The 27,322-nt window shown below is 37.0% G+C and overlaps 1 protein-coding gene across 1 annotated transcript; it reads left to right on the forward strand.

Moving 5' to 3' along the window:
• Positions 1 to 1,613: 1,613 nt before the first annotated feature.
• LOC145987671 (uncharacterized) lies at positions 1,614 to 26,795 on the forward strand. The gene is made up of 8 exons (XM_083122204.1): positions 1,614 to 1,753; positions 11,809 to 11,931; positions 16,724 to 16,975; positions 18,547 to 18,674; positions 20,437 to 20,603; positions 21,472 to 21,551; positions 22,256 to 22,503; positions 25,976 to 26,795. The coding sequence occupies exons 2-8, from the start codon at positions 11,809 to 11,811 to the stop codon at positions 26,364 to 26,366; spliced, it is 1,389 nt and encodes a 462-aa protein (XP_082978330.1). The 5' UTR covers positions 1,614 to 1,753; the 3' UTR covers positions 26,367 to 26,795.
• The last annotated feature ends 527 nt before the right edge of the window (positions 26,796 to 27,322 follow it).

Genomic DNA, 27,322 nt, shown 5'->3' on the forward strand with positions numbered 1-27,322 from the left:
GTTGACACTAAGTTTGCTGTGTGTCTAATTGGCGGCAAGGTTAATATATCACTAGAATGTGAAACCATGGAAGATTCTTGAGAAAATACAGTATGAGACGACGGTGTCGCAATATGCAGATATTAAACATCAGAATGTGAAAAACAATCAAACGGTTCGACGGCAACTTTATGTTGCAAAACCATGCACAAGTAACAGGCTTTTGCGATTAGTCGAAACTCATGAAGTTATTTAATCAATTCATCAAATTACATTGCTTATCAGTTTGAAAGAACCTGACACCAGGGACTGTGCATTTGTGTACTTGTGTACTGAAGTGTGTTCCGTTGTCTGACATTTTTTCTATCTGCATATTGCAACACTAGCTCATAGATTTCGTATTAGTTTCATGGATAAATCCACCTACTACCGCCGTTACGGCATCGCGAAGAAAACAATCCATCTACCCTACCTCTATATTTATAATAAACCTGTATGTATATGTTAATTACTAGTGGAAACTATGTTGGTAGAACACAAATTCAGTTTGTCGCAGAGTGGGTATCGCAAAAAGTACTGACAACGACGCATCTTATTTTCTGTATTCCATAACATTCTGCTGGCTACCCAATACAATATGTAATTTTACACATGGTTCTTTAAGTGGAGCAATTATTCCAATTGTTCACTGACGGGAACTGTGAGACTGAACCTATGTGAGAAGCTAGAGTAACAGACTTTTTATACGGGCAACCTCATACAGATAAAAAAAAATTGAAGAAAAAGTAAGTATCCTATTTCTCGTTATTTAGCATTGATTGATTGATTGATTTGGTGTTTTAAGTCCACTTTGTGCACAGTAAGGCTAATCGGGACTGGACCTACAGTTTAAAGTGGGATCCGAATAACTTGTGCCTCCACCGGGAATCGAACCCGGAACCCCTTGATTACAAGGCGACGACGATACCACTGCGCCATCGGAGAGGCCCTATTTAGCATTGAAACGAAGATATAAAACTATATTTCTATCAGATTTTTTTTAAAATTCGTATGCATATGCACATATGTTAATTAACGAATAAGCATTAAAAAAAGGCATGTTTTTGTTGTCATAAGAGGTCATTTAAATATGAACGATATGAAAGTTCGTAATGAGAATTACGTGAAAGATGTGCAAGGGGAAAACTCATGTTCAGTTCAATAAATTTTCTAATCTATCTTCGTTTTGTGCAAGCAAGCATCGTGCTGGAAACCTGTATTTGACAATGTTAGTTAAGCGTTGGATACGTACATGACATTCAACAGCGTTATTATCTATCTTAACAGAAAATATTTTAACCTCAAAGCTGACCTACAGCCAAAAAGGTGTGCTTCTCTTCTTCAAAAATGATTCAGACTTTGTTATAAATCTTGTACGTATATTGTAGTTCAAGAAGATTCTGCAGGACTCGTTCGGTTGACTGTCATGCCATCTAGTGGAATGAGCGGAATTCATTAGGTGAGCACTGTGCACAACGAAAGCATTGGCGCTGCCAATGAACATGCTTCATCAGGTTGTGGCCTAAACTTAGTACATATATCTTAATCTGAAGAATAATTGACGGGGTTATTTCAATTGTAGTACGTTTATTTATAGCTAGTGGTTGCTGTAAAGGATTCTAAAGAGGTTGAATTTCTTTAAATTGTGATATGCAGTACTTTATGAAAACAAAATACAAAAGGGATTTATGGTCACTAGTCTGAACGTTATATTCTTCACTGGCAAATTGCAAAGGTCTGTTTTTTATTTCATTTATTGAACAAAGAAATGCCTTAGCTTCTTTTTAAGTGTTTGGTTAAAGCGAGATGTTCACATGTGTAAGATAGCTCTAACTTTCATCAAATGGGACGGGAATTATTTCCTTCATCGCGATATTATAACGTAATTTAGCGTTTATCGAGAACGAGTAACATCTGGGACATTCTTTTAAGATGCAATTCAACTAAAACAACATTAAGGCAAAATCTAACATGTAATTATGACGCATCATTCATCTGATGCAACAAAATAACAAAACGTCAGTTCGTTATGGGGGGAATTGATTCTTATTTCTTGTACAACGCAAGAACAAGATGTTACATGCGACAACAATCTACAGAATAATCGGAACTCACTTTAAAAGAGGTTTCGCATTTACACATTTTGATTTTTTAAGGTTCTTCACGGATTTTTATTTGGAAATTTTGATTTTCTCTAAATTTCGGTAGGGGCTGTAACCCCATCACCCACCCCTCCATGTACGTCAGTGTTAAATGAACATGTATTTTTTTGTGTGAACAATGAGAATTAACTAAAGAAAGTTCTTTGTTCGTTGTAAGCGCCTAATGTAGTATAGACAAAGGCTAGGCGGACAATAATACAGTCACCAGTCCACCTTCCCATTGTTTACCGTAGCTCGTTTGAATGTCTCTCTTTAAAATGTGTCACCTTGTTGACTAGACAATTATTCAAACGACAATAAGCTTAACTATTGTAAAATATTTTGTTGGTAAGAACAGCGAGACAATCGAAATGTGAAATATCGGGGACATTTATGCGGGGAAGAAGCCGGAAAAATTCCAACCAATTCCGGGAATCGAACCCGTGTGGTTCTCAGACGCTCTACCGACCAGACCACCGCAGCTCCTTGGATGAGTTCCATACTTTCATTATTTCAATTTATTTTAATATATTTTCTTGTTTTTATGGATTTTCTTCACCCTTAAAATGTCTCAGCTCGTTGACCAGACAATTATTTCGTAACAAAGAAACAAAAAAATGCTCCCAGGATTTGATAAAAATCGAATGACTAGAAATTAATTTCATTCTATTGCTTTCATAAATACTATATTTATGTAGATCTCTACTACTTAATAGTAGTAATTCAGCTAATTAATTAATTATGAGTATTATTATTTAATTAAAGTATAATACAACAATGGTAGTGTGAATATGGAGAAAGATTTAGAAATACCCCCCTTGATAGAATCCTGCGTACCCTACTGGTTCTCAGAATAAAATATGCTTTTTACATTGTGCATTGATGTGATTCGTCCAGTCCAATGTATCGTTAACAATCAACCCAAGATTTTTTGCTGACTTCTTACATGGGATGGTTACACTATAAATTTTAAGTTCAATTCGTTCAACAATAGATTTTTTTGAGATTGCTTCGTTCCAATTAGCATATACAGTGATTTTTCAGGTTTACCTTAAGTCCATTTGATGTACACCATGTGTAAATATTATTTAAATCGGTGTTGAGGGAGGAAATGTTACTTTCTAGGGCTGTACGTCTAGTCGAAAAATACAGTTGTGTATCATCTGCATAGAAATGTGGTGTGAAAAATTGTGTAGAGAGTGAAAAGGAGTGATCCTAAAATTGATCCTTGTGGAACCCCTGTTTTTAAAACTACAGCTTCGGAGATCTGCGAGGGTGAATTTTGAAGGAATGTTCTCTGTTTTCTATTAAGTAAATAAGATTCAAACCACCTTACGGCTACACATCAAATTTATAGTACTGGATTTTAACAAATCGTGTTGGGACTGTGTTGAAAGCTTTACTAGAATCCAGTAATACGAGAAGTGTAGAACTACGATAGTCAATTTCGCAAAGGATATCATCTGTAACTTTTGTTAACGCTGTTGCTGTGCTATGCCGTGCACGGAAACCAGACTGAACTGTAAGTAACAGTGGCGCAGGAACGGGGGAGGGGACAGGGGTACAATGTACCCCCTAAATTTTTGAAGGTGGGACTGTACCCCCTAAATCCGTAAATCTAATTGTACCCCTTGTACCCCCCTTAGATAATTTGACAGACGCAAGGTGCTACTGTTAAAATAACCTATTTTCAATTATCTCAATAAAAAAGTTTAAATTGTATATAACTTATAACCATTATTTTCCTTACCACAGAAATTGAAACCATTGTAAACTTATTTTACTACATTGTGCTTGCTATGATTTAGTTCATTGACCTGTGTTCTTGGAAACTTCTTTAAGGAGATGAAAATTGTTTGAAATGTGTGTGAAACAGTGGAATCAGGTAAAGTTTAGCCTACTCTCAGAAAATCACTCTCCATGTGAATGCTCTTTTTCTTAAGGGGGTAAACGTTCCTTAAGAAACGGTCGCGTCGATTCGAAGATAAGATATAAATCTTAGTCAGAAGAGTATATGACTGACCTCCTTTTCTTTTGAATTTTTCAAATGGAATTTTCCGAAACGAAATACTTACACAAACGAGACTAAAGACGACTGATCAACTTGGAGGGTACAATCTACTCCTGTACCTCACTCATAATTTTCATGTCTTTGTAAGAGGGTATTTAGAAAACTATACTTAAACCTATATACCTAGTATTAAGAGATTTGTTGAAAATACAGATGTTACTAAGACAAGAAAAATCTGTTTTCTCTCAAATTTCAAGACGAGAATGAAATGAATCTCTACAAAATCAAAGCGAGACGATACTTGATGTAAGAGACGATCTCTTTGGAAACTCAGGTTATCATGTTTGAAGAAATTGCTTAAAATAAATTTAAAATGCTATCTCGATTTCAGACATACCAAGTGTATCTATATCTAATTTAATTTTCAAATTAGCCGTGTATTTTATTTATTGTAATTGCAAAGTAAATCCAGTATTGACAATTGCAAGCCTGTGCTGCCCATTTTAGTCTATTCAGGATAAAATTCCGTATTTCGATGGTTCGCAGTGTCGAAACAAGATGTAAAGCAGAAAAACGTTATCAACTAAAGTTTTTGCTTTAATGAGATATTGTACGTTGTGAGAGTGGTAACACAATGTACATGTTGCTTATACTAAACATTTCGTGGGTCAGGACGAGACACCTCACCTTGTAACTAAGGGGTCCCACATGCACACACAGTGCTTTGGATTCCACTTTAAACTGTAGATCCAGTCCCGATTAGCCTATCTGAGCATGAAGTGAATCTAGAAAAAGTTTTATTAACTTCTGATCAGAAACCGAGACAAGAATAAGCACAAACAAGAACGAGAAGGACCTCACCACACAGGAGACGAAATGAGGCTGTGACAATTCTCGACACGTCTCATCGCGATATCATTCCTATGTGAAATGAAATGCTTCCTACACATTAAAACGGTGAGAGGGAGGAAGGAGGACTTATTTTTACCTATGTATTAGGTATACTTAGAATTAGACACTAATTGCTTAAAATCTAATTTGATATACAATGAAACACAAACACAACGCCATTTTAAGTTAAACCCTAAAGTCAAACTGTAAGAAAATCAGATGAATGTACGAGAGAAATCAGAATCACTGCAGGTTCTATGGTTTGCCAGTTTGCTTGTCAAGGTCACTGTGATGCTTGGACTTGATCCAACTTCTTGCAAATTTTTCTGCATGAAAACAATGCACTGGGGGTCTATTTATTGAAAGGAAAAGTAGGTTTAAAACTTCTAAATGATTTCTCTAATCAGTTAAGTTAGGTTTATTGCATTGAACCCGCTTTCACATTCAGTTGATTTTGGATTGGATTCACAAGGTCTTTGAGTGAGATGGGAATGTTTGATTGATTGATTTGGTTTATTTTACTTCGCATTTCTGCCACTTTTGGCTAATTACGAAGATGAGGATGAGTGATGATTATGATGAAATTGATGAAGAGACACTCATAAATAACACCCATGTCCAGGCCGGGATTCAAACCCTGAACCTCTGTCATCGTAGCCCGCGCTATGCTAACCACTCCGCCACGGAGGACGAAGAATTGGCATATCACCCTAAACCACACGCATGTACGTACATTCTACATTTAATACCACTACATATGAAAATAAACCTTGGCTGGCTCTTCATATTGTCCACCAAAGATTGAAATGAAAGAAACTTTCGAGCGTATGGTTTTCCTTGCTTGCTCCGAGATCTGAAGGATTTCGGTTTTGTATGTGTAATAATAGTACTTTCAGTGCTTGAACAGCGTCATTAGGTACAGCTAATTATATTACAAATAAATGCTTTGCCATGAATTTTTTAAAGATATTTTTATATGTAGGCATGGGACATTAAAATGATCTGAACTGAAGTGGAACTCTATAAGTATGATTTCTGTATTCAATAATATGGTTTCTATATCCAGTAGGTGGGAGATGATTATTCCTGATTGGAATGGCTCAAGATAGGGGGGGGGGGAGGAATCTTCCTCACACCCTTTAAATCGCAACCTGCATTAAAATGAATAGATGTATCTTTGTTCGCAGTTTTCACATTTCGAACTCCTGATTTTCCGTTCTATTAAATTCAAAATGAGCCCAGAAAAAGGTTCAGAGCTTTATATGTTCCGGAATTATTATCCGATCTTAAATTATCATAAATTCTAAGAAAAACAAAGAAATAAAAATTATTTGTTCAAATTTAGCATTAAATAACAGGAAATCCGTGTGTGCTGTTATAAAATGCAATATTTCCCATGCCTTCACATTATACAGGAATGGGAACCTGTATAATGTATATATGGGAGGCTGAATTTTGTACCCCCCCCCCCAAATGAAAAACGTCCCTGCGCCAGTGGTAAGTAACAAGTTGTTCGTGTCAACATAATATATTAGTTGTGAAAATCCAATTTTTTCTAGTACTTTAGAGAGTACTGGCAATAGGCTTATAGGCCTTAAGTCATCGAAAGAACTGATCTCCTGTTTCTTTTGAAGAGGCAAGACTCGCGCTTCTTTCCACTTTTCTGGGAATATACCTTTAGACCAGGGGCGGCCGGTCATAAGGACGATACGGACGCCGCACTGCCGTGTGCAACCGCAAGTGAACAAACATTACATTAACATTTATATGTTAGCTTTTACATTGTCTGAATTGCAAATATTCCATTGCTTATAGATCGTTGGTTAGTCGGTTCTGTATTCATTCTTCCGCGACAATTGCAAAGTTTGCACGCCACCGTGCGGGGGAATACGGAACTTCGAGAGAAATCTGGCGGGGCGCCGTCCTCCCACTTTACGAGACGTAGAGCATTCTCAGTCGCGGTCGCGAGGGGTAAAAGGCGAGGAAACTGAGGGAATAACACGCGCGGGATCTCTGGCTGGGAGGACGGAGGGTTTGTCGTCCGAAACCCACCCCCTAGGCAAAACTGGCTCTCTCTTCGGAGAACGGTAAACAATGAAGAGTTGCCAGAAGCAATGAAGTTAACGTAAGAAAGAAAATTACCAACCGTCGAAAAAAATTATTCTGTATTCCATAATCTAATTCGTTTATGACAAGAGTAGAGAAATAAATAACGCAATTTCCAACGAGGAAAGAAAATGTCGCTGACTGAAAAAGTACAGACTCTTGCATGATTTTTGTTATTTATCGTCGCTTTTTGCTATTTTTCGGTAATCACGACGATGAGGATGGGTGATGATGGTATAATGAAATTGATGGAGGGACACTCACAAAGAACACACATACCCATGCCGGGATTCGAACCCAGGAGCCCTGGCTTTGTAATCCGGTATGCTAGCCACGGATGTCGGCTATAGATTCTTGTTACACGCAAAATTATCGTGTAGCTATATGCGTTGTATTTTTTCTGAATTTAGTGAAAAGTACATTTGGATTACAATGATGTGGAGTACATCATGTAGATTTAAATACATGTTTTGATTAGCACCTTTGAAAAAATTCCTGATAATGTGACAAAGTTCTCCAATTTCTTTTCAAGGCGGATGTTAAATAAATTAAAAACTCGTCATTTAAACTCACCAAGAGTCACTACAGGAACCTGTAAATTACAAATTTCTTAAAATTTGGCAAAATTGTCTGGCAACCCCGAAACAATAAAACGACTCTTCGTTTTCCATGGAAAAGTGAAGTGAAGCTTTTTCGGTAGTTGTGCATTTGTCGCGATGAACAGTGTGGAGAAATTGTTGGTGCGAAGTTTTTCTACCAGAAGTCAGAAGTATGGATGAAAAAATAAACAAAAAATCTAGTCCGAATTTGAATCTAGAACAAGTGTCAAAGAAGGGAGGTCGTGAGTTCACTTGCAAATTTCGCGTTGAAGGACAGAAGGATGAATTTCAGTTACAAGCATGTCTGAAGATTTCTGGTAAGTTTGAAGTTTTTACTTTAGAGCTTCTGGTAAAGCAGATATCACCTTTCCAGTGAGATATTTATTTTGGTGCCCTATTTCACATATCAATTAGTCATGTTGGACAGGAGACATTTTCTGTGTAACTTTTTACTAGAAATTTTCACGATCAATTCATGTAAATATTCGTCATTGTGTTTATCAAGTTGTGTAAAAATTAATATCCCTTCTTCTGTTAAACGACTAAATATCTTAGAATTCTATTTCTTCTTCCATCTTCTTCGCATTACTGTTAAATAATTATTAATTTAAAACGTGTAAAACATGATATTCGGTAAACAGGAACGTATCAATTTCTTATCACGTTGGCTGTTATACGAAATTCATAATTTAAACTCGCATTACTAGTAGAGCAAATTTGTGCCGGCCCCCGTGGCGGAGTGGTTAGCACATCGCGCTACGACGCCAGGGATCCCGTGTTCGAATCCCGGCCTGGGCATGGATTTTGTGAGTGTCCATTCATCAAATTCATCATATCACTCATCCCCATCTTCGCAAATTAGCCAAATGTGGCACAAAAGGCGAAGTAAAATAAAGCAAATCAATAGAGCAAATTTGTGTGCTATCGCCCCTCCACTTTGGATCACCACGAGCCGCCACTGCTTTAGACAAAGAATAATTGATAAGGTGAGTTAATGGAGTCAGTACATATGGTAGTGTAATCTTTAACATATTTTATGCCGTCCGCTCCAACACTGTTTGATTTAATGTTATGTACTGCTTTATACACATCAATTTCGGCTACTGTGTTAAAACAAAATAATTTAGTTTCATCAGTATTGCTACGACTTTCAAAGTACAGTAGAACGTCATTTATCCGCACACTGAAAAAAGTAAGATTCAACGAGTGTTTTCTCATTTACTCATGTCTTTTGTTTTCTTGTACACTACTGTGTACTGTATGTGCTTTTCTTTGTTAAATACGTACGTATAAAAATAAACCTGTACTGTACGTGTTTTTCTTTGTTAAATAAAACACATGTTTGATTATGCGCAAAAATCGTTATCCGCATAACCTTCGGTCAAAATTAATGTGGATAAACGACGTTCTACTGTACTCTATTTGTTGTGTTTTTAATTCATTGGAAGTGCTAGATAGATTGCTAATTTACCCAAAATGATTATCAAGAGCATCGAGTTCGTGTGCTGTGCTCACAAGCGAGGATAAGTTCATATTGACATTCTTATTACACAGCACGCCCCACTATTTTAGTTCACGCCACGTTTCCTTCGTATTTAATTGAATAGCGCCAAATTTAAAAGATAAATTAAAATATGACTTTCTTTCCTGTCGGATAACGGTGGTCGTAAAATTTCGGAGTTCTTTGTAGTGATTCCAATCGGTAACGTTGTTTTCGAAGGTGCATGGCAATCAAATAAACGTACGATATTGGAGCTAAAAAAGTCTACTTTTTCATCAATGGTACAGAGTGATTGCAGTGTTTCCCACTGAACGTTTGTTCTGTCTTCGGCAAAGTTGTCTATATCGAAAGAGGAGAAGCTTCTGTAATTCAAATATTTTCTCTCATTAGCGGGTTTCTCATAAACTAAGTCGATGTACGTGACACAATGATCCGATTTACCGATAGGCACCGTAACGTCGGTTGCATGCATGCTGGTAACATCATCTATTACTATAATATCTAACAGCGTTTCACTAGTTTCAGTTATGTGCGTTGGTTTAGTTACAACTTGTGTTAGCCCGAAGGAAGATATTATCGATTTTAGAAACAGTGTTTCTGATTTATTCGGTTGTAAAAAATCGTAATTTAAATCACCGAGCAACAAGAATCTATCGACGGACAGTCAGATATCACCTCCTCAAGGACCGATAGTTTAGAGTACGCTACATTGGGTGCCCTATAAACAGCGAACATTCCAAGTCGTACATTTTTGTAATATAATAAGAAACTTAACGTTTCGACATCATCGGTGTTCACTCCGATCTCTATTTTCTATAGCTTTAACCCATATTTGTAATACACAATAATTCCACCTCTTGTTACTTCTGCTTTGTGTGATTACTTCGTAGCCCGACAGGCTAAATGCAGACTGTGGTATGGAATAGTTTATCCAACCTTCCGTGATTACGCATACATCTAAATCCATCTTACGTATTACATAATTTTGATGGGAACGGAGTCTCCAGTTCAAAATGTGATCCGTTCCGTTCGATTTCGACCCCTGACTACAACATTAGCAACTAAGCTCTCGGAGACGCTCCTGACTGCCATAGTGACTTGTCGTGACCACCAACTTGTTTGTTTGGCTTTACTCCATTTTACGCATTAAGGCAACTCGAGACTAAAAATGCACCTTACAATTGGAAGCACCCATCTTGTTGTTTTGTTTTACTTCACCTTTACATATTAAGGCTCATTGATAGGCACGACCTTGTTTGTGTACTTGCTATTTTTATTGATTACGGCGAATCGGAGCAAGATTCACACTTTCGACCGTGAAAAGCACTGCGCAAGTTCATATTAGGTAGGTGGAAAGATTCTAAACAGTAATGATGAAACATTATAATGTTTGCTATCAAAAAAATAAACATAAATAACTGTCTTCTCGTAAAACAGCACTTTTTGACTTGAATGCTTTTTCCAGAATCCATCCTTGTGACGTAATAAACCACCGTCATCGTCACTTGGAAGCAACAGCTCATGTTGACCATGCAATCAGAAGGTTCACGTGCAATATCAAGAAATGATAATGACAAACATCCATTTGTTTAGTGTAAACTGAAAATTTCGGAGGGCACTCGAGCCCTCTGAGCTCCATTCTGGATCCGGTTCTGGAAATCTTTCGTACGAAAAGAGAAGTTAAATAAATCAAATATTATCCACAGAAACAAGACGGTTATTTCAAAAGCATGCACTTACCTCTAAATATCTTTGCAAAAATCTTTCTCAAGTGATTCGTTTCGAACCTTCTACACAATTAAAAATGACTTTGATTAATTAATTATCGGCAAGAATTCCAGATTTGTTGGTAGCAACATGTGTCGACGATCAATTTAGTTGCGAAGTCTCTGCACCTACATACATTACAATATTCAAGGACATCTCTAGAGGGACAAGGTAACCTAACAGTCATTTGACAACTTTCTGCACTGAAATTAAATTGTTGAAAAGTCGCATTATCCGAAAGACGGCAAAAATATAACACATAAATTACTGGGCAAATACGAACTATGAAATATTGTTGAAGCTTTCAACAGGTTAAGGCCATTTTGAGACTTCACTGAAGATTTCGTTCAAGAGTTGTATGGAGGAATTTTATACTGTGCGATTTAATGCTATGCGTTCTCGAAATTTTTCATCATTGCAAAACTTGTCTAATGGGAAAATTGGAAATGTAAACAAGGGGTGGTTTACACCAAATGCTACTTTTCACTTCTCATATTCAGTGCTCGAAGTAAGGGTGGATGGTGTCCTCCAGCTAGTAAAATTTTCGCAAAGCATACCTCCAGTTGTCTCATTGTCCCAATGTTAAACCAGGAGCGTTCCCCAGCTAAAAGGCTAGACCAACATTCCTCAGAAAATATGGTTTACAATAGGTACGACGAGATTTTTAATGTCAATTTTATGCACAGAAAGGCTTCGTATATGCAAGACTATATATGATTTTTTTTTTTTTTTAAATTGGAAATACTAATACTTCTGATCACATTTCAATTCCAGATGCAAGACTTTCCTCAAGAAGTGTTTGACTTTGAAAGGAGCAATCCTCAGAGATCCGACCCAGACATGCTTAACTTTGAACGTAGATTCAGGGAAAGACTACACGAGCTCTCTCTTAAACGTGTGAGTTGAATTTGAATACTACCGGCAATTAGGTGAAGGTAAGCAAGTATTCAACTGACTGGAGGAAGAACGTTTCCGCCACTGTTAAATTATAAATGCTGGAACATTGGCGCACGCAGGTGGGAACTGATGAGGCTACAGCCTCTCTCGAAATTTTGAGAAAATTAAGATGTTCAAAAGATAATTAGTTATGAACTCGAAAGGAAACGAAAGATGTAACTGCAACCCCCTTCAAACGACCAGTACTACCATTTTCGTCATGGAGTATAATTTTAATAGAGGAAAAAGATCCAAGTATACGAAATGTGTATTATTTTTTTAAAATTTTATTGTGTAACCCGCCCTTTACACCTTTACAATTCTGCGTACGCCAGTGTGCTTGAGGATTGTTGTGGCTTTTGACTTTTGGTCAAGCAATCAATGTTGAATAAAGAATTGTTTCAAATACAGTACATGCGCACACTATGCAATTCTTACATTCATCTCTATGAGGCGATGTTAAGGATATTTGAATGAGATATCCAATCCTCATGAAACTTGACACTTATAGCAATTTATGTGCATAATAGATACATTTCCTTAAAACGACTTTTGCAGGCAAGAAATTTAGAACGGTGGAACCAGTGTTAAGTACCATTATTGCATTGAATTTCACGAGATAGGATCACTTAAAAAATCACCAGTCACAGAGAATAAATGGCGGACTGGTTAGCACAGTGTGTTACGATGCCAAGGGTCCCGGGTTCGAATCCCGACCTGATCATGAGTGTTCTTTGTGAGTGGCCCTTCATCAATTTCATCATTCATCTTCGCGAATAGCCAAAAGTGGCAGAAAAGAGACATAAAATAAACCAAATCAATAAAAAACCGGTGGGAAAAATCTCGCACCAGCATGAACGTTTTACATACCTGCAAATCTGAAAAATCCAAATTGGGTCGTTCGAAATCGAAACTCCGTCCTCCTTGCCGCAATCTTGTATCGGCCATGGCTGGCTGTAAAACCTTAATGGAAATGTTCAGGCGTGGAAATTTTCACCTCCTGTAGTCACCAGTGTTCTATGAAGGACCTTCCGTCATCTCACATTCGTCAGGTCGTGGGTCGGGAAATCTGGATGTATCATGGAAATTCTTCGCCGGGAAACGTGGCGCATTTGGCAGACTCATAAGTCCCGTTTGGTAGAATTCGACTTCGAAGGAAGCATCAGATAGTGCTCGGAGAATCAATTTGTGCAGAAGTATCCGCCCTCGCAGTCACTAAATCATTCTTCGCAAATAATACCACTTAATCGAAAGTAAAGGAACCAAGCACTTCTTTCCTTGTCTACGTAGTCTGCGTCAGTTGCTCATTCTTATCGGACAAAAGACCCAATTTCTTACGGTGTTGGTTTTGAGGTTTTTCTGCGATGACCTGCTGGAGGTTTGTACCGTAACGTAGTTGTGGCGAAAGTTGAGGTAAATGCAAAACTACACAAGAAAACACCGCTACAGTATACATAGTACATTAAAAAAAAAAAGAATCAAGTTTTTGATATTTATTATAGAGCTGCAAAACTATTTTGAGATCTCTGTATGGAGGTCATTCCATGTCAAATCATGCAACCATTTACCCAACCAACTCAGATTCATTCAAATTTGATACCTTTGTTCCTCATGTAGTCATCACCCCCCCCCCCCCACACACACACACACAAATTGGTTTTGGAGATACAGGGTGTAAAATTTGTCAAAACAGAAATCGGGCAAAATATTGGACACTCCCATTCATTATTTCAAGAGGTTACCAGATACCAGATAGATTACATACTGGTACAAGAAAGATTTCGAAATTGTTTGAAAAATGCGAAGACATTGCCAGGAGCTGACATTAATTCAGACCACATCTTGCTAATAGGAGAAATCAATCTTACATTGAAGAAGATAACCCAAAACCAGGTGAGCAAGAAACCCCACTTAGAGAAGCTAAGGGAAGAAGACGAAAGACAAAAATTTGCAGAACATTTCCAAGGAAACTATAATAAGTTTAAAGCTAGTTGTAACAATAAGGATGAGATGTGGGATGGAATAAAAAGCTGCTTACAGAAGGCAGTGGATGAAACAATAGGCTACAGGGAAAGGAAAAGTGCAAAGAAACCATGGACTACTGAAAGTATGCTGGAAAAAATGGAGGAACGGAGAAAATGGAAGAATGTAAATACAGAAGAGGGAAGACATAATTACAAGATACTGAATAACCAGCTAAGAAGAGAAACTGACAGGGCAAAAGAACAATGGATGAAACAAAAATGTGAAGAAATTGAAGAACTGGAAAAGAGAGGAAGGTATGACTTGATGTATCGTGAAGTAAACTGCTCGGGCTTCCAAAAGAAGAAATGGAAAACAATGTGGATGATAGAAGACGAGGAAGGATGTGAAATCACAGACAAAAAAGGAATATCGAATGTGTGGGGAAAGTACGTTGAAGAGCTCTACCAGAAAGAGAATCGCCCAGACAGTCTGAATGTAGAAAATGAAGACGACGTGCCTGACGATGAGAAAGGATACTATATCCTGAATGAAGAATTTGAGCAAGCACTCAAAGAAATGAGGAATGGGAAAGCAATGGGCACTGATGAAATTCCTGTTGAACTTATCAAATGCCTGGGAGATGGAAAAAGAGAAATACTGCACTTATGCAATGAAATCTATGAGAAAGGGGATTGGCCACAAGATTTCACGGAGACTGTTTTGGTACCTCTGCAGAAGAAAAGCAATGCCAGAAAATGTTCTGAGTACAGGACAATCAGCTTGATATCTCACTCGGCAAAAATTCTTCTAAGAATTCTGAACAGACGCCTATACTCGAAGGTCAGTGGCGAGTTAGAGGAAGAACAGTTTGGTTTCAGGAAAGGAAGAGGTACAAGGGATGCAATTGGTTTACTGAGGACCATTGGGGAAAGATATTTAGAGAAAGGAAAGGAGGTGTTTGTAGTATTTGTAGACCTGGAGAAAGCCTTTGATAGAGTGAATTGGGTTAAACTTTTAGAAATTCTGAAGAAAATTGGTGTAGATTGGAAAGAGAGAAGACTTCTAAGCAACTTATACATGAATCAACGAGTTAAAGTGAGAACAGGAGACGAAATGACAGAAGGCTGTGAAATTGGAAGAGGAGTACGACAAGGATGCTGCCTATCGCCTACTTTGTTTAATATTTATTTAGAAGATATAGTGAAAACTTGTTTCCAGGGCACAGGTGGTGTCAAATTAGGAGGAAGAAGAATAAACTGCATAAGATTTGCTGATGACATGGCATTATTCGCTGAAGATGAAATAACCATAAATAGTATGTTAGAAGAGTTAAACAGCAGCTGTGAGCAGTATGGGATGAAGATTAATGTAAAGAAGACAAAGGCAATGGTTATAGGACGGAAACCAAGGAATATTAATGTGAGAGCAAACAGTGAAAGAATCCAGCAAGTGAATAGCTTCAAGTACCTCAGATGCACTATAAGCAGTGACATGAGCTGCAACCAAGAAGTGAAAATGAGAATCGCAATAGCAAAAGAAGCTTTCAATAGAAGAAAAAATGTTTTTTGTGGACCCATGGACATAGGTCTAAGGAAGAGATTAGTGAAATGTTTTGTGTGGAGTGTAGCACTATATGGTGGAGAAACCTGGACGTTGAGAAGAAATGAAGAGAAACGACTCGAAGCTTTTGAAATGTGGACATGGCGAAAAATGGAGCGTGTAAAATGGACGGACAAGGTAAGAAACGAAGCCGTACTGAAAAGAGTTGGTGAAAAAAGATCTATACTGGAGACCATCAAGAAGAGGAAAAGAAACTGGTTAGGACACTGTCTAAGAAGAAACTGCCTGCTAAGAGATGCCTTGGAGGGAATGGCTGAAGGAAGAAAAGTCCGTGGAAGAAAGAGATATCAGCTTATGGATGATATTAAATTAACTGGGTCGTATGCTATTACGAAGCGTAAGGCAGAGAACAGGGAAAGCTGGAGATTGCAGTGAAAAACCTGCCAATTAGGCAGAAAACAATGAATGAATGACCTCTGTGGCAGAGTGGTTAGCACAGCATGCTACAAAAGTCCTTGGCGTTTGTGTTGGATAACAATTTACAAATAACTTCCAAGTCAACACAACACCACTTTGCTCATTTCAGGGAAAGGCACGTTGACATCCTTAAGGATTATTTTTTGGTAGTTTCATTGTATCATTTACGTTATGAGTGATTCTATAATATTCACTAAAACTTGTTCATTTTACAACCCATAATATTACAAATTTGTTCAATGAAATACATGAAATTTATGCACACTGGAAAACTATATCAAAGCTTCCGCATAGCCAAATGGTTATTAGCTACATTTGAGACTGAAGCGACAAGCACCACGTGACACATGCTGCTTGGGAACGAGTCAATCAGCGGCAACAATTCACCTGCAGCAGCATGAAAGGCTCGAGCAGGCGTTTGATTGGGGAAATACTCAAGCCACACATGTTGCCCGTCGTTCTGGATTGAATTCTTTCTTGGAGATTTCAATCGACGGGACTAAGTACAGATTTTGGTGAAATTCTCTTGCCCCTGCTTGGAGGAAATGTCGATATCCTCCATTACACCCATTTAATATGCACATCCAAACAGGATAAAGTCGAAAACATTGGCAATGTGTTGTTCACATGCCATTAAATGAAAAGCCACTTGGACAGGCCTTAGCCTTCAAAAGGCTGTAGAGATGAAGAGTTTAGTTTGAAAACTATATTCTATTTTTTCATGTTTTAGCTTGTCTTTTCTTTTTTGCAGCGACTGCTCGAGGAAAGCAGAGAACAGTTAGAGCAAGCACTTCTTTCTAAACACGAGATTGAAAAAGCATTGGATAAAGAAAAGCGACAACTGCAACACTTACAGCTGCAGTTCGAGCAGGCTCTGTCAGCAGCTAGAAGATGTGAAAAGGAACTGGGAGAGACACGGAATGTTGCTACCACTCACAGATTACAACTTGAAGCTACTGTTAGGGAAAGAGATGAACTCAAAGATCGTGCTAGGCAATGTCAGGTATATCAAACTTAATTAAATGAAATATCTTTCATAAAGTTTCAAAGTGATTGGTAACTAATAATGTGTTTGCAGAATATCCAGTGAACATGTATTGAGTTGTCATTCGCGAAGAACCAAAGTCTGCATCATGATTTGGGTGAACAGCCATTTTTGATGGCGCAAAATTTGCCTCAGTAAAAATGTTTTTACTACAAACTTTGTCCGTAAAGTTTCAAGACAGTCTATAATTGGAAGTAGAATTAGAATTAATTAGAAATCAGTCTCGTGGCAGGTGGTATGGTTTATTGCAGATCTTGAAAGTGCTCCCGAGAAATTCAACCAGGTGGCAGGGCAGTGTATATTAACACAGGTGTCTTCACTGCGGCAGTATTGTTTTCTTGGTGATGATAGAGCATTGGATGTGAAAATTGAGCAGCGTTGAACATACAAGTTTTGTGTAAAGTTGGGAAAGACAGCCACGTAAACCTGCAACCTTATTGAGCAGGTGTATGGTGAGCAGTCATTATCAAGAGCACGAGTGTTTGAGAGTCACAAGAAGAGAGTCTGGTGGAGGATGAGCCTCGCTCCCAGCAGCCATCAACAACTATGACAGCATGCCTCAGGAAGAAGCAATAAACCAAACTCTCTATATGAGAGCATTGAAGTGTTTGTGGGAGGTAATTAGGCGATGACTACCTGACCTATGGGCTTCAGGACAATGTTTGACAACATGCGACAACACCCTGCTGTGTGTCCAGAAATTTATGGCAAAACACAACATTACAGCTTTCCACACCCTTCATACTCCCCTGATATATCTCTGTGTGATACGTTCCTCTTTTCATTGCTAAAAAGGGCATGGTTGAAGGGGACATGACAGATGTTGCAACTATCCAGTCGGCTGCAACAACCGAGCTACACAACACCCCAGAAGAGACTTTTTCTGTATACAGGCTGCAGAAGCGTTGGCAGATGTGTGTCAATTCCAGAGGGGACCACTTTGAAAATATCCAGGACAAATAATTGTTGAGTACAATATCTTCGTAGTTATTTTACCAGTCTTGGAACTTTCTGGACAAAGGTTGTATACTTGACACAGAAATCCACTCAACATTTCTATGCCCTTGGTAGAACTTCCTTAATCACAGCTGATAGATCGCTGATACTCAGTTTTTCATTTAGGATGCTTTTTATTTAACTTTGCATAAAAGTTTAACACAAACCCTTATGATTTTTCTTCTTTTGTGCACATTTACTTAGACTTATTCCATAATTTAACTACAAAATGTAATGTACAAATGTGTACAGATATACATTTGGAATAATAGTGATCAAAGAAACTTAATCATTTTTCAAGGTACATATGGGATTGGTTGTAACTGTGTTACAAGATCCACCCATTTTGTGACAATCTTGCCCCTAGTGTAGTTGCCATTCTTATCCTTACATTGTTTTAATATATGGAAGTACACATGATCATATAGGTATATATATGGCTGATAATTTTATTAAAGATAAAATTGTTACATCAAAAGTTCACATTAAATATAAAAGTGTTAATCATTTCTTTTCTGTTTCCTTTTGAGCAGAAGGAGAATGTTCAACTAAAATGTAAAGTAGAAGAACTGGAAGGACAACTGAAATGCCATGTAGCATATCAAGAGAGTAGCAGTGTTCTTCAGGGAAAAGTCAGACAGACGTTTGAGGATGTCAAAAGGTACTAATATCTTTAGAATACTATAGACATGTATGAAATAAAACACAGTGGAACCCCAATTTTACATCTGTCCCTGTTATACGTTCAATCTTCATGGTTCCAACATAGCAAAATGTTAGAAAATCTTCCCAGAATTTACATTTTCCTGCATTTTAAGCTTTTTCAGCCTGTTTTGGGAATAATGTCAAATCATGGTTCCCTTGTACTTGGTTCTTCAAACCTTGGATAAAATAATAATTCCATGTAACCTATGAAAAATATATGTTAATTGACTGCCAATTATGCAACTCACAATTAACCTAGATAGAAAGGATATGGCATAAAATAACCAAAACATAAATGTAATTTTCTCGTTTGTGAATTACATTTTAACATAACAAATATTAGAAGAGATAGTCAAAATGTTAGCCTGTACTTTTGCTGATAAAAACTATCGAGTTAATTATGCATGCAAAAAAGTATGAAAGAATATACAAGGGGAATTCAATATATAACCAGAATTTTGCAATAAAATCTCCTGTAATAGGTCCACAATCACAAAACTTCATACGCTTGTTCTAGGAAGTACCCTTTTATTAACAGCAGAAGCCCCGTACATTGGCATCATGGCGACCCTCACAGAGTGTACGAAAGCAGAGATGAGATCAGTGATACGTTTTCTACATTTTGAGGGTGTAAACCCGGTTGAAATTTATCGACGAATGACTATAATTTATGGTGATAAGTGCTTGGCTAAATGCCAAGTGTACGAGTGGGTGAATAAGTTCAAAAGCGGTGTGACAAGTGTGGAAGACAAACGTGTTGGCCGATCGGTCACGGTTACGACTGAAGGCATGTGGAACGCTGTTGAAGCAGTTATTCGTGAAGATAGCCGCAACACTGTAGCTGAGATAGCAACAGCAATGGAGATTAGTGTTGGATCAGTATACAAGATCATCCACGACAAGATGGGTCCCATGACATCTGATGCAAGATTTGAAAAACAGACATTTGGATGCCTGTCAACACCTTCTGGAACGCTATAGAGCTGAGTTGGACGACTTCATTGGTCGAATAGTTACTGGGGATGAGTCTTGGATCCATTCTTTCACCCTGAAAGCAAGAGAGCCAGCATGGACATCCATCCTCTCCTAGGTCCAAGAAAGTGAGATCACAGCCATCTGCTGGAAAAGTTATGTTGAGTATTCTTTGGGACAGGAATGGTGTCATTCTTGAAGATTACGTTACCAAAGGTACGACAGTGAACAGTGAATCATATAGTGCTTTACTGCGGGATCGTTTGAAGCCAGCAATAAGAAGAAAACGTCCTGGACTTGTCTCGAAATGAATTTGCTTGCAACACGACAACGCCTATCCACATACTGCTGCGACTGTTCAAACCATTGAGGACTTACGTATGGAAGTTATATAGCACATCCCCCTTATTCACAGGACTTAGCACCCAGTGATTATTGGCTCTTTGGACCTCTCAAGGAGGCTCTTTCTTGGAAACACTTTCCATCTCATCAAGAAGTTCAAAGGGCAACACATTCCTGGTTGACTTTTTTACAAGGGCATTAACTCACTGGTGGACCGTTGGCAGAAGTGTATCGATAGAAAAGGGGGCTACTTCGAAAAATACCATAAATGCAACAACTCTGTTCAACGGTGAGTGACGTTATTACAAAATTCTGGTTATATATTGAATGCACCTTGTATTTTTCTTACATAAAAAAAATGATAACTTTTGTGTTTTAAAATCAGAGCAATGAATATTTTGTAGCAAAGTACAGCTGTTAGAGCAAGATCAGAGGCATCTGATGAGAACTGTGGAGTCAGCTAGGCAGCTAGGTTCTCGCTTGGAGCTTGCCACTCGCCACTTTAGATGTGTCCAAAAAAATTCAAGGAAAACCAGAGATCAACATGAGCAGGATGTTGTTAATCTCAGAGGTAAGTAGTATATTTATGGCACGGTAGCTACAAAAAAATCTGTTAAATTTTTGGAGCTATGGATCAATGAAAATCTAGGCGAGAATCACAAATCAATTAACTGACAGGTCAACTACATAAAATTATGCTGTTGAGATAACAAAGGCTGCAACAAGTTTCTTTCAATCCATGTTAACCTGCAGAATTATATTCTAAGGAAATTCATTCATAGAGCAGTAGGCAGATCTTTAACATAGTAGAGGGAGTTGTATGAATCATGATGGGGCAAGAACAATTGAAGAATGTAGCAAGCTCTTCAGGGAAGTCAGTATCTTGCCACTACCATACCTATTAGAGTGCTGCATGGGACCACTTTTGCTCGCTCATAGTCGATCGAATCTCCCATGATCGAAGAATCAAATATCATTTGAGTGTGACAATAATCGTAGAAATATGTATGTAAAAATCCACCCTGGTAGATTCAGCCCATAATCATTTATTCATTTTCATGTATCGCTATGTATTGGTAAGATAGACTAAATTCAATTTAACATGGAGATGATGACTACGTTCACTTAAGTTTCAATTTCACTCCATCTTTCACCTCATGATTCATATTTGAGGGCCCACTACCAGATAAATTATGGTTATACGTGTAGTACTGGGCTTCGAGTGTATACAGATTGTATTGCCTGTTCACGCGTTGTTCGCTCGAGCGAAAAAGTTATAAATTCCGTATGCTATCTAGCATCATCCGTGCAAACTATTTGCTGCTCGAGCGAAAAACGGTCATTGCAGCACTCTAATGCCTTACAAATATCATCACTAGTGCACACACACATTTTTGGGGTTCTATTACAATACTTTTCCTGACTTTTTCTTTTTACAGCTAAGCATGATATGCTACAACATAATATGCAACAAAAGGGAGAGAAAGAAAATGAAGAACCACCTCAACATGTCAAAGAGGTATGCATATATTTATATTTTAGTAAAACTATATTAGTGACTCATTTCAAAAACTGCTTGAAGTCGGTACAATTTTAAACAATAGTTTAAAGTTACAGGCATTAGACTAATATAAATTTAAAATGCATGCAAGTACTATTAAAAATACAACAAAGAAAAATATTAGAGTATATAAAATTAATAAAAAAATTCTGGTGATATTAATGATTGCATGCCTCCCATGTCGGGAGATGCATGCTTGAATACTGCCAGTATGGTGCCACGCCACTTTCCACTATGTCGCTTGTTCTGATTGATGGTGAAAAGCATGGGAAACAGCCATTTTGCTTCCGTACGTGTTTTCTTCCCTTTTTTAAAACAGTATTATTACTAAAGAAACCCAACCTGGTAATTTGTATTTGCACCTGTTGAAGTACAAGGGTTATATGCAGCGACATAGTGAAAAAGAAAAAAAATATATATTCCTATCTGCCCAGCTGAAAATATCTTATTGGTTTCAATTCAAAATCATTTTAAAAATTTTCCTGGATTTTAAGTTTTTTTCACCTTGATACCTTGAAAACCTTAAGTTGAGGTTCCACTGTACATATTAAATGTTGGTAAATATTTAAGTTTATGTATTTATCACTGTAAGGGCATCATTGCGGACTGACATGCATTTTTGTGAGGCAAACACAAATCTGACAAAAAAAATCCCTTTCCAGTGGAAAGCATCCCTTCGAGAGATGGAGGCTCGCCAGCAGGCAGAAACCGAAGGCTCTGCAAGACTTGCAGAAGCACTGAACGAAGCACTGCAAGCCCAGCTGCGCTTCCAGAGCTTTGAGGAGGAGGCTCGAAAGGAAACCGAAAAGCTGCGGATTGAGCTGGAGAATAAACAGAAATATGCACTTGCTCTTGAATGTAAGGACAGGACTTATGAGAACAACGTACACAACCTTGAAGAGAAAATAAGGTAAATATACACATAATTTACTGGCAATAAGTCTAAAATGGGACGTTGATATTGGAAAGTAGCACATGAGGAGACTTGAAATTTTCTGAAGTTGAAGACCTACTAAATGATAATTGAAAGTTACACAAATTACTTTGATGTTATGTGGCAGTAAAACAAACAAACAAACATCAACACACACTTATTTTCCAATATCTTCAAAACTACAAACATGGTCATTTGATAGAACTGTGCATTTAAAATGATATCATTCTTCTCAATCAACCTGTTTGTTTATTTCTAGTAAACAACTGAACATAATTCATACCTGTTAATTTCTCAAACTTCTAGAGATACAAATATATAATTTAGTAAAGTGAAACCTATATCTTACCGTGATATAAATAGACCTCGGATTTTTAGGTTCTAAAAAATGTGCTTTTAGATTCCTAAAATAGGCTCTAAAAATTCTAAAATTGATTCGAAAAATCCTGAAGTACGTTAAAAATAACTTCAAATAGTTAAAAATTCCTGAAAAATGCTGATTAGGTATAGTCACCTATATCCTGAAATCCACACTATCTTGCATAACGTTATGTGTGTTGCCTAACCCTACGGCGATGGCAGAACTTACCATTGGAAATTTGCTACTAAAATCCACTCTTCGCCATATAGTTAGGCAACAATCCTTTTTCTCCGCAATTTTGTCTGTGAGGATCATCTTATATGCTGAAAATAATCTTTCAGCAAAAACATAGTCAGTGGTGCAAACTTCAATGTTGAATGTTAGTTTGCTAGAAAACACCGAAGTGACGCGAAAGTGAGCAAGACCACACAGATCAGACCACGTTGGATTGTACTACGATGTACAGGTAACAGTGGTACCAGACATTTTGTTTTATTCAGAGCAGAGCTTTGAAAAATCACCAAGGATTTGGAGGAAGGGAAATAGACAGAGAGTACGTTTCAAACACGTAGGTCATTGAATTTTTTCGTGACCAAACAAAGCAAATGTCTCTGTGTAACATAAAAATTCTGTAAAACCTTTAAAAATATATAAAAACCTAAAAAAAAAAGGCTTCACAAAAACCTAAAATAGGTTCTAACAAGTGAAATAGTTTTTTTTAGGCACTATAAAACTTCATCAGTTGGTGCGTTTTTTAATCAAACGTTGACATAACTTATTATTTCTTACATACCTGTAAAGGAAAAAATAGGTTAAAAACCTAAAATCCGACGTCTAGATATAAAGAATCCTAATCAGTACATCCATCTGTCTATTTGGGCCAAACAATCAAAAGTGATCAATTCATATTTTGAGCCTCCAATGTCTCAGAATCAACTAAATATATAAACATGCAAGTTGTCATTGGTCTGTTAAGAGTTAAATGGAATCCCGTGAGACACTTCTCAGATATTTTAACCTAACAACTCTCAACAACAGATGCATCATGCACCAGCTCATTTTCCTCCAAAAAGTCCTAAATAATCACATTGAAGCTCCCTTCGCCCTGTTACAGCTTGATTTCTACATCCCCTCAACCAAATTACGACCAAGGACGCAACTCTTCAGCCTCCAACGAAGTAGAACCAACGCACTGGCAATACCCTCAATTTGGAACATGTGCAAAACATTTAATGATATGTATAATTAAAAGTGAAAACAGTGTGGACCTATTTTGCCCAACCCCAATATTGAAAAGGAAAACATTAAAGTTACATAAATTACGAAAGAACCCAAGACCTGTATGTTTATTAAATGTGTTTTCTGTCTATATATTTTATTCTATTACACTGATCTGTGCAATTACTTAATAATGTTATCTCAACTATTGTATAATGAACGCAATAACTGGGTATTATTATTGCGTTCAATTTCTGAAATAAATAAATAAACAATGAAACCATTTGCCACCAACTGATTAGTCACAATGTACAACATCCATGAAATTTCGTGGACTGAAGGAAGTACCAAATTTCCGTAAAATCAAATATTTCAAATATTGATTGTTAGGTTGGCGTTTTAAGTCCACTTTATGCACAGTAAGGCTAATCGGGACTGGACCTACAGTTTAAAGTGGGATTCGAACCACTATGTGCCTCCACCAGCTATCGACCCCTCGATTCCACGGCGACAACACTACCACTGCGCGATCGGGAGGTCTTATATTGACTGTTCTATGTGTCTGTGTCTTTCAGTGGAAGTCAAACACTTGACAGTGACAATCAATAGTATAATCCTATCATTAATAAATAAATAAAGAATATTATATTTTATGGGGTTAAATGCCAACACATCTTAATTTGTCTATTACAAAACTGTGAGAAATATAAATATAAAATGTTGTATGATAGAAGCCTATTCAAATGCTAGATTATTATATGCTAATCCTGTTTCAAATTGGTAAAATATTGTCTACATTTTGTCATGTGAGCACCAGCGGGATGTAACTCCAATTTATCAAATTTACAGGAGAGAGGAAATAATGTATTCTTTGGAAGATGTCTGGCTCTTAAAAAGAGTCAGTAAATTGGGGATACACAACTCGAACTTACTATTAATGATTAAATGATTAGAAGTGGAGATACGTTGATCTGACTCCAAATAAAGATCTTCCGAGAAGTTTATTTAAACAAAATTGAAAAACCCCACTTTTGGAGTTAGGTTCTTCTGGTTCTCATATGACGATTTATCAAAGTACTTCTTTATTATGCTAAAAATACCATATTTTCAAGTTTCTTTAATTATTAAAGGAATTTCTATGTTGTCTGTTAATTGTAATTAGTATTCACAAGTTAAAATAAGGTTCACACACCTGTTACGTTCCCCGGAATATTCTCAAAGGATCAACTTACGTTTATTCCTCCACGGCGATCATGAGACTTATCAGCCTACATTAAAGTCCTCAGGTAGTGGGAAATCAGATAAGGATATGTTAACGTAAACCTTACTAACTCTCGCACACACAAAATATATTTAGATGTCAGTTAATGTTAATATATAACACTTGCACTCACAATTAAACTACTTCTTATTACAAACAAAATTGTATTAAGATCATAATACTTCTTCACTACACAAATTAACACATTCACATTTACAAAATCACTTCCATTATTCCAGCAACATCCATAATATCTCTCTCCTAACAACTCACAATCGAATGTTTTAAGGTTAGTCCATAACCATAACAGACTACTCATTTGAACAAAACAAATTACGTCATCACAGACAATTAACATCTTAAACATATTAAACACTTAAAATGATACAATAAGTGGGTGCGTATCACACTGTAGATATAACTTTCACAATTTGAAGTTCCACAGCAAAAACAGATCCAATTGTTGTCATTCTTTAACACGTCATGCAAGTGGTGGTGAATTGTGAATAATTGAAAATTTGGAAACTGGATCCACAGATATAGAGGGATTACTGTAATCATCATAGTCTTAAACATAGCACCTTCATTTTACACTCTTATCTTTACAGATTGCTTGAGGAGCAACTGCAGAAACCGACAATGGTTGATTCTGAAGTTCAGGCAGACTTGTCATTGTCTGAAACAAAACTATGTATAGAAGTGAAGAGCCAAGAAGAAGAAGCAGCAGGAGTAGAAGAAGAAGAAGCAGAAGAAAAGCCACAGCTGATTCAGCCAGATGTTTCTGTCTTAGATCAGAAATTTCCAACAGACTATGAGGATGAATTAGAACTCATGATTGAAGATGAGTGCATCGAAGCTAAGGAAACTAGAAGAGAGTGGAAAGAAACAGATAGCAACATGTGGAAGAGACTGGCACCGATACTGGAATTAAATAGTCCTGGAGCTACTCTGGGAATTCAAACCTCTGCAACAAAAGCTGGAGCAGACGCTGAAGAGTAAATACTACAAGTATTCACTTTATCTGTTCACCCTATTGTTTCAAGCCTTGAAACTATTGCAACCATTGCTGCAACAGAATTATATGGACATCATGCTTCATATTCATTTGAGCGTTAATGACTGTTGTTCTTCACTGTTCACATTTCTTCTTCAGATGATTACATTTTATTAATCATTTGTTTAATACTTAAAAAGGTTTCACAAAAAATATTAACTATTATTTTATTTCATGGCAACAGCATGATTTTTGTGTAGTGTTAATGTAATGTTGAGCCTAACTTGAAGGCTTGTTAACTTCACATTTATATTTCAATTTTATCTTTATACATTGTAGTAATACCTTTCAAGCCTTCAATAGGGATTCAAAATAACTAAAATACCAACTTATGGAATATACAACATGGAATGCCAAGTATTAATCTCTACTAAAGGAACATACTTTGTATTTAGTATTTCAAATTGATACATTATAACCATTGTTTTATTTTCATGTGTGTGTACAGTTACTGTGTATTTATAATACACACAAAATAAACTTTTTTCTGTTTCAATTCAAATTCTATGTCAATAATTTAATGTAGCAACATGACCACAATTACAATTTTTATCTTATATGGGTGTGTTCCGAAAATCTTACCAGAACAAACAAATTCAACGAACATAACTGGGCTCGTGTACCTGGTGAAAACAGTTATTTTACAAACTTATGGGACGCTCTAGACAAAAGTGCAGGTGCAGTGTTTTGTTCAGAGAAAGCTTCCTCATGGCGTCCAGTGGAAGGCATGTCCTGGCAGCAATAAACTCTACTGAGGACGCTGTCATTCATATTAATCACATTGTAAGAATAGTTAAGGCACACTCATCTTGTGCATGTTGCTTCATATTGCTCTCTGTTAAAATTATAATACATTTTCTGAACTAGTGCAGTTTGAAGCCATCATGCACAAACGTTGTCT

This window comes from Lepisma saccharinum, chromosome 1 (genome assembly GCF_977018435.1).
Source record: "Lepisma saccharinum chromosome 1, izLepSacc3.1, whole genome shotgun sequence".
NCBI classification, from domain to species: domain Eukaryota; kingdom Metazoa; phylum Arthropoda; class Insecta; order Zygentoma; family Lepismatidae; genus Lepisma; species Lepisma saccharinum.

Excerpts from the sequence above, each read along its gene's own strand:
- LOC145987671 (XM_083122204.1), top strand. The coding sequence starts at position 11,809 with ATGCAAGACTTTCCTCAAGAAGTGTTTGACTTTGAAAGGAGCAATCCT. Across the intron at positions 16,976-18,546 it reads ATCGTGCTAGGCAATGTCAG|AAGGAGAATGTTCAACTAAA; the intron begins GTATATCAAACT and ends CCTTTTGAGCAG. Across the intron at positions 20,604-21,471 it reads GGATGTTGTTAATCTCAGAG|CTAAGCATGATATGCTACAA; the intron begins GTAAGTAGTATA and ends TTCTTTTTACAG.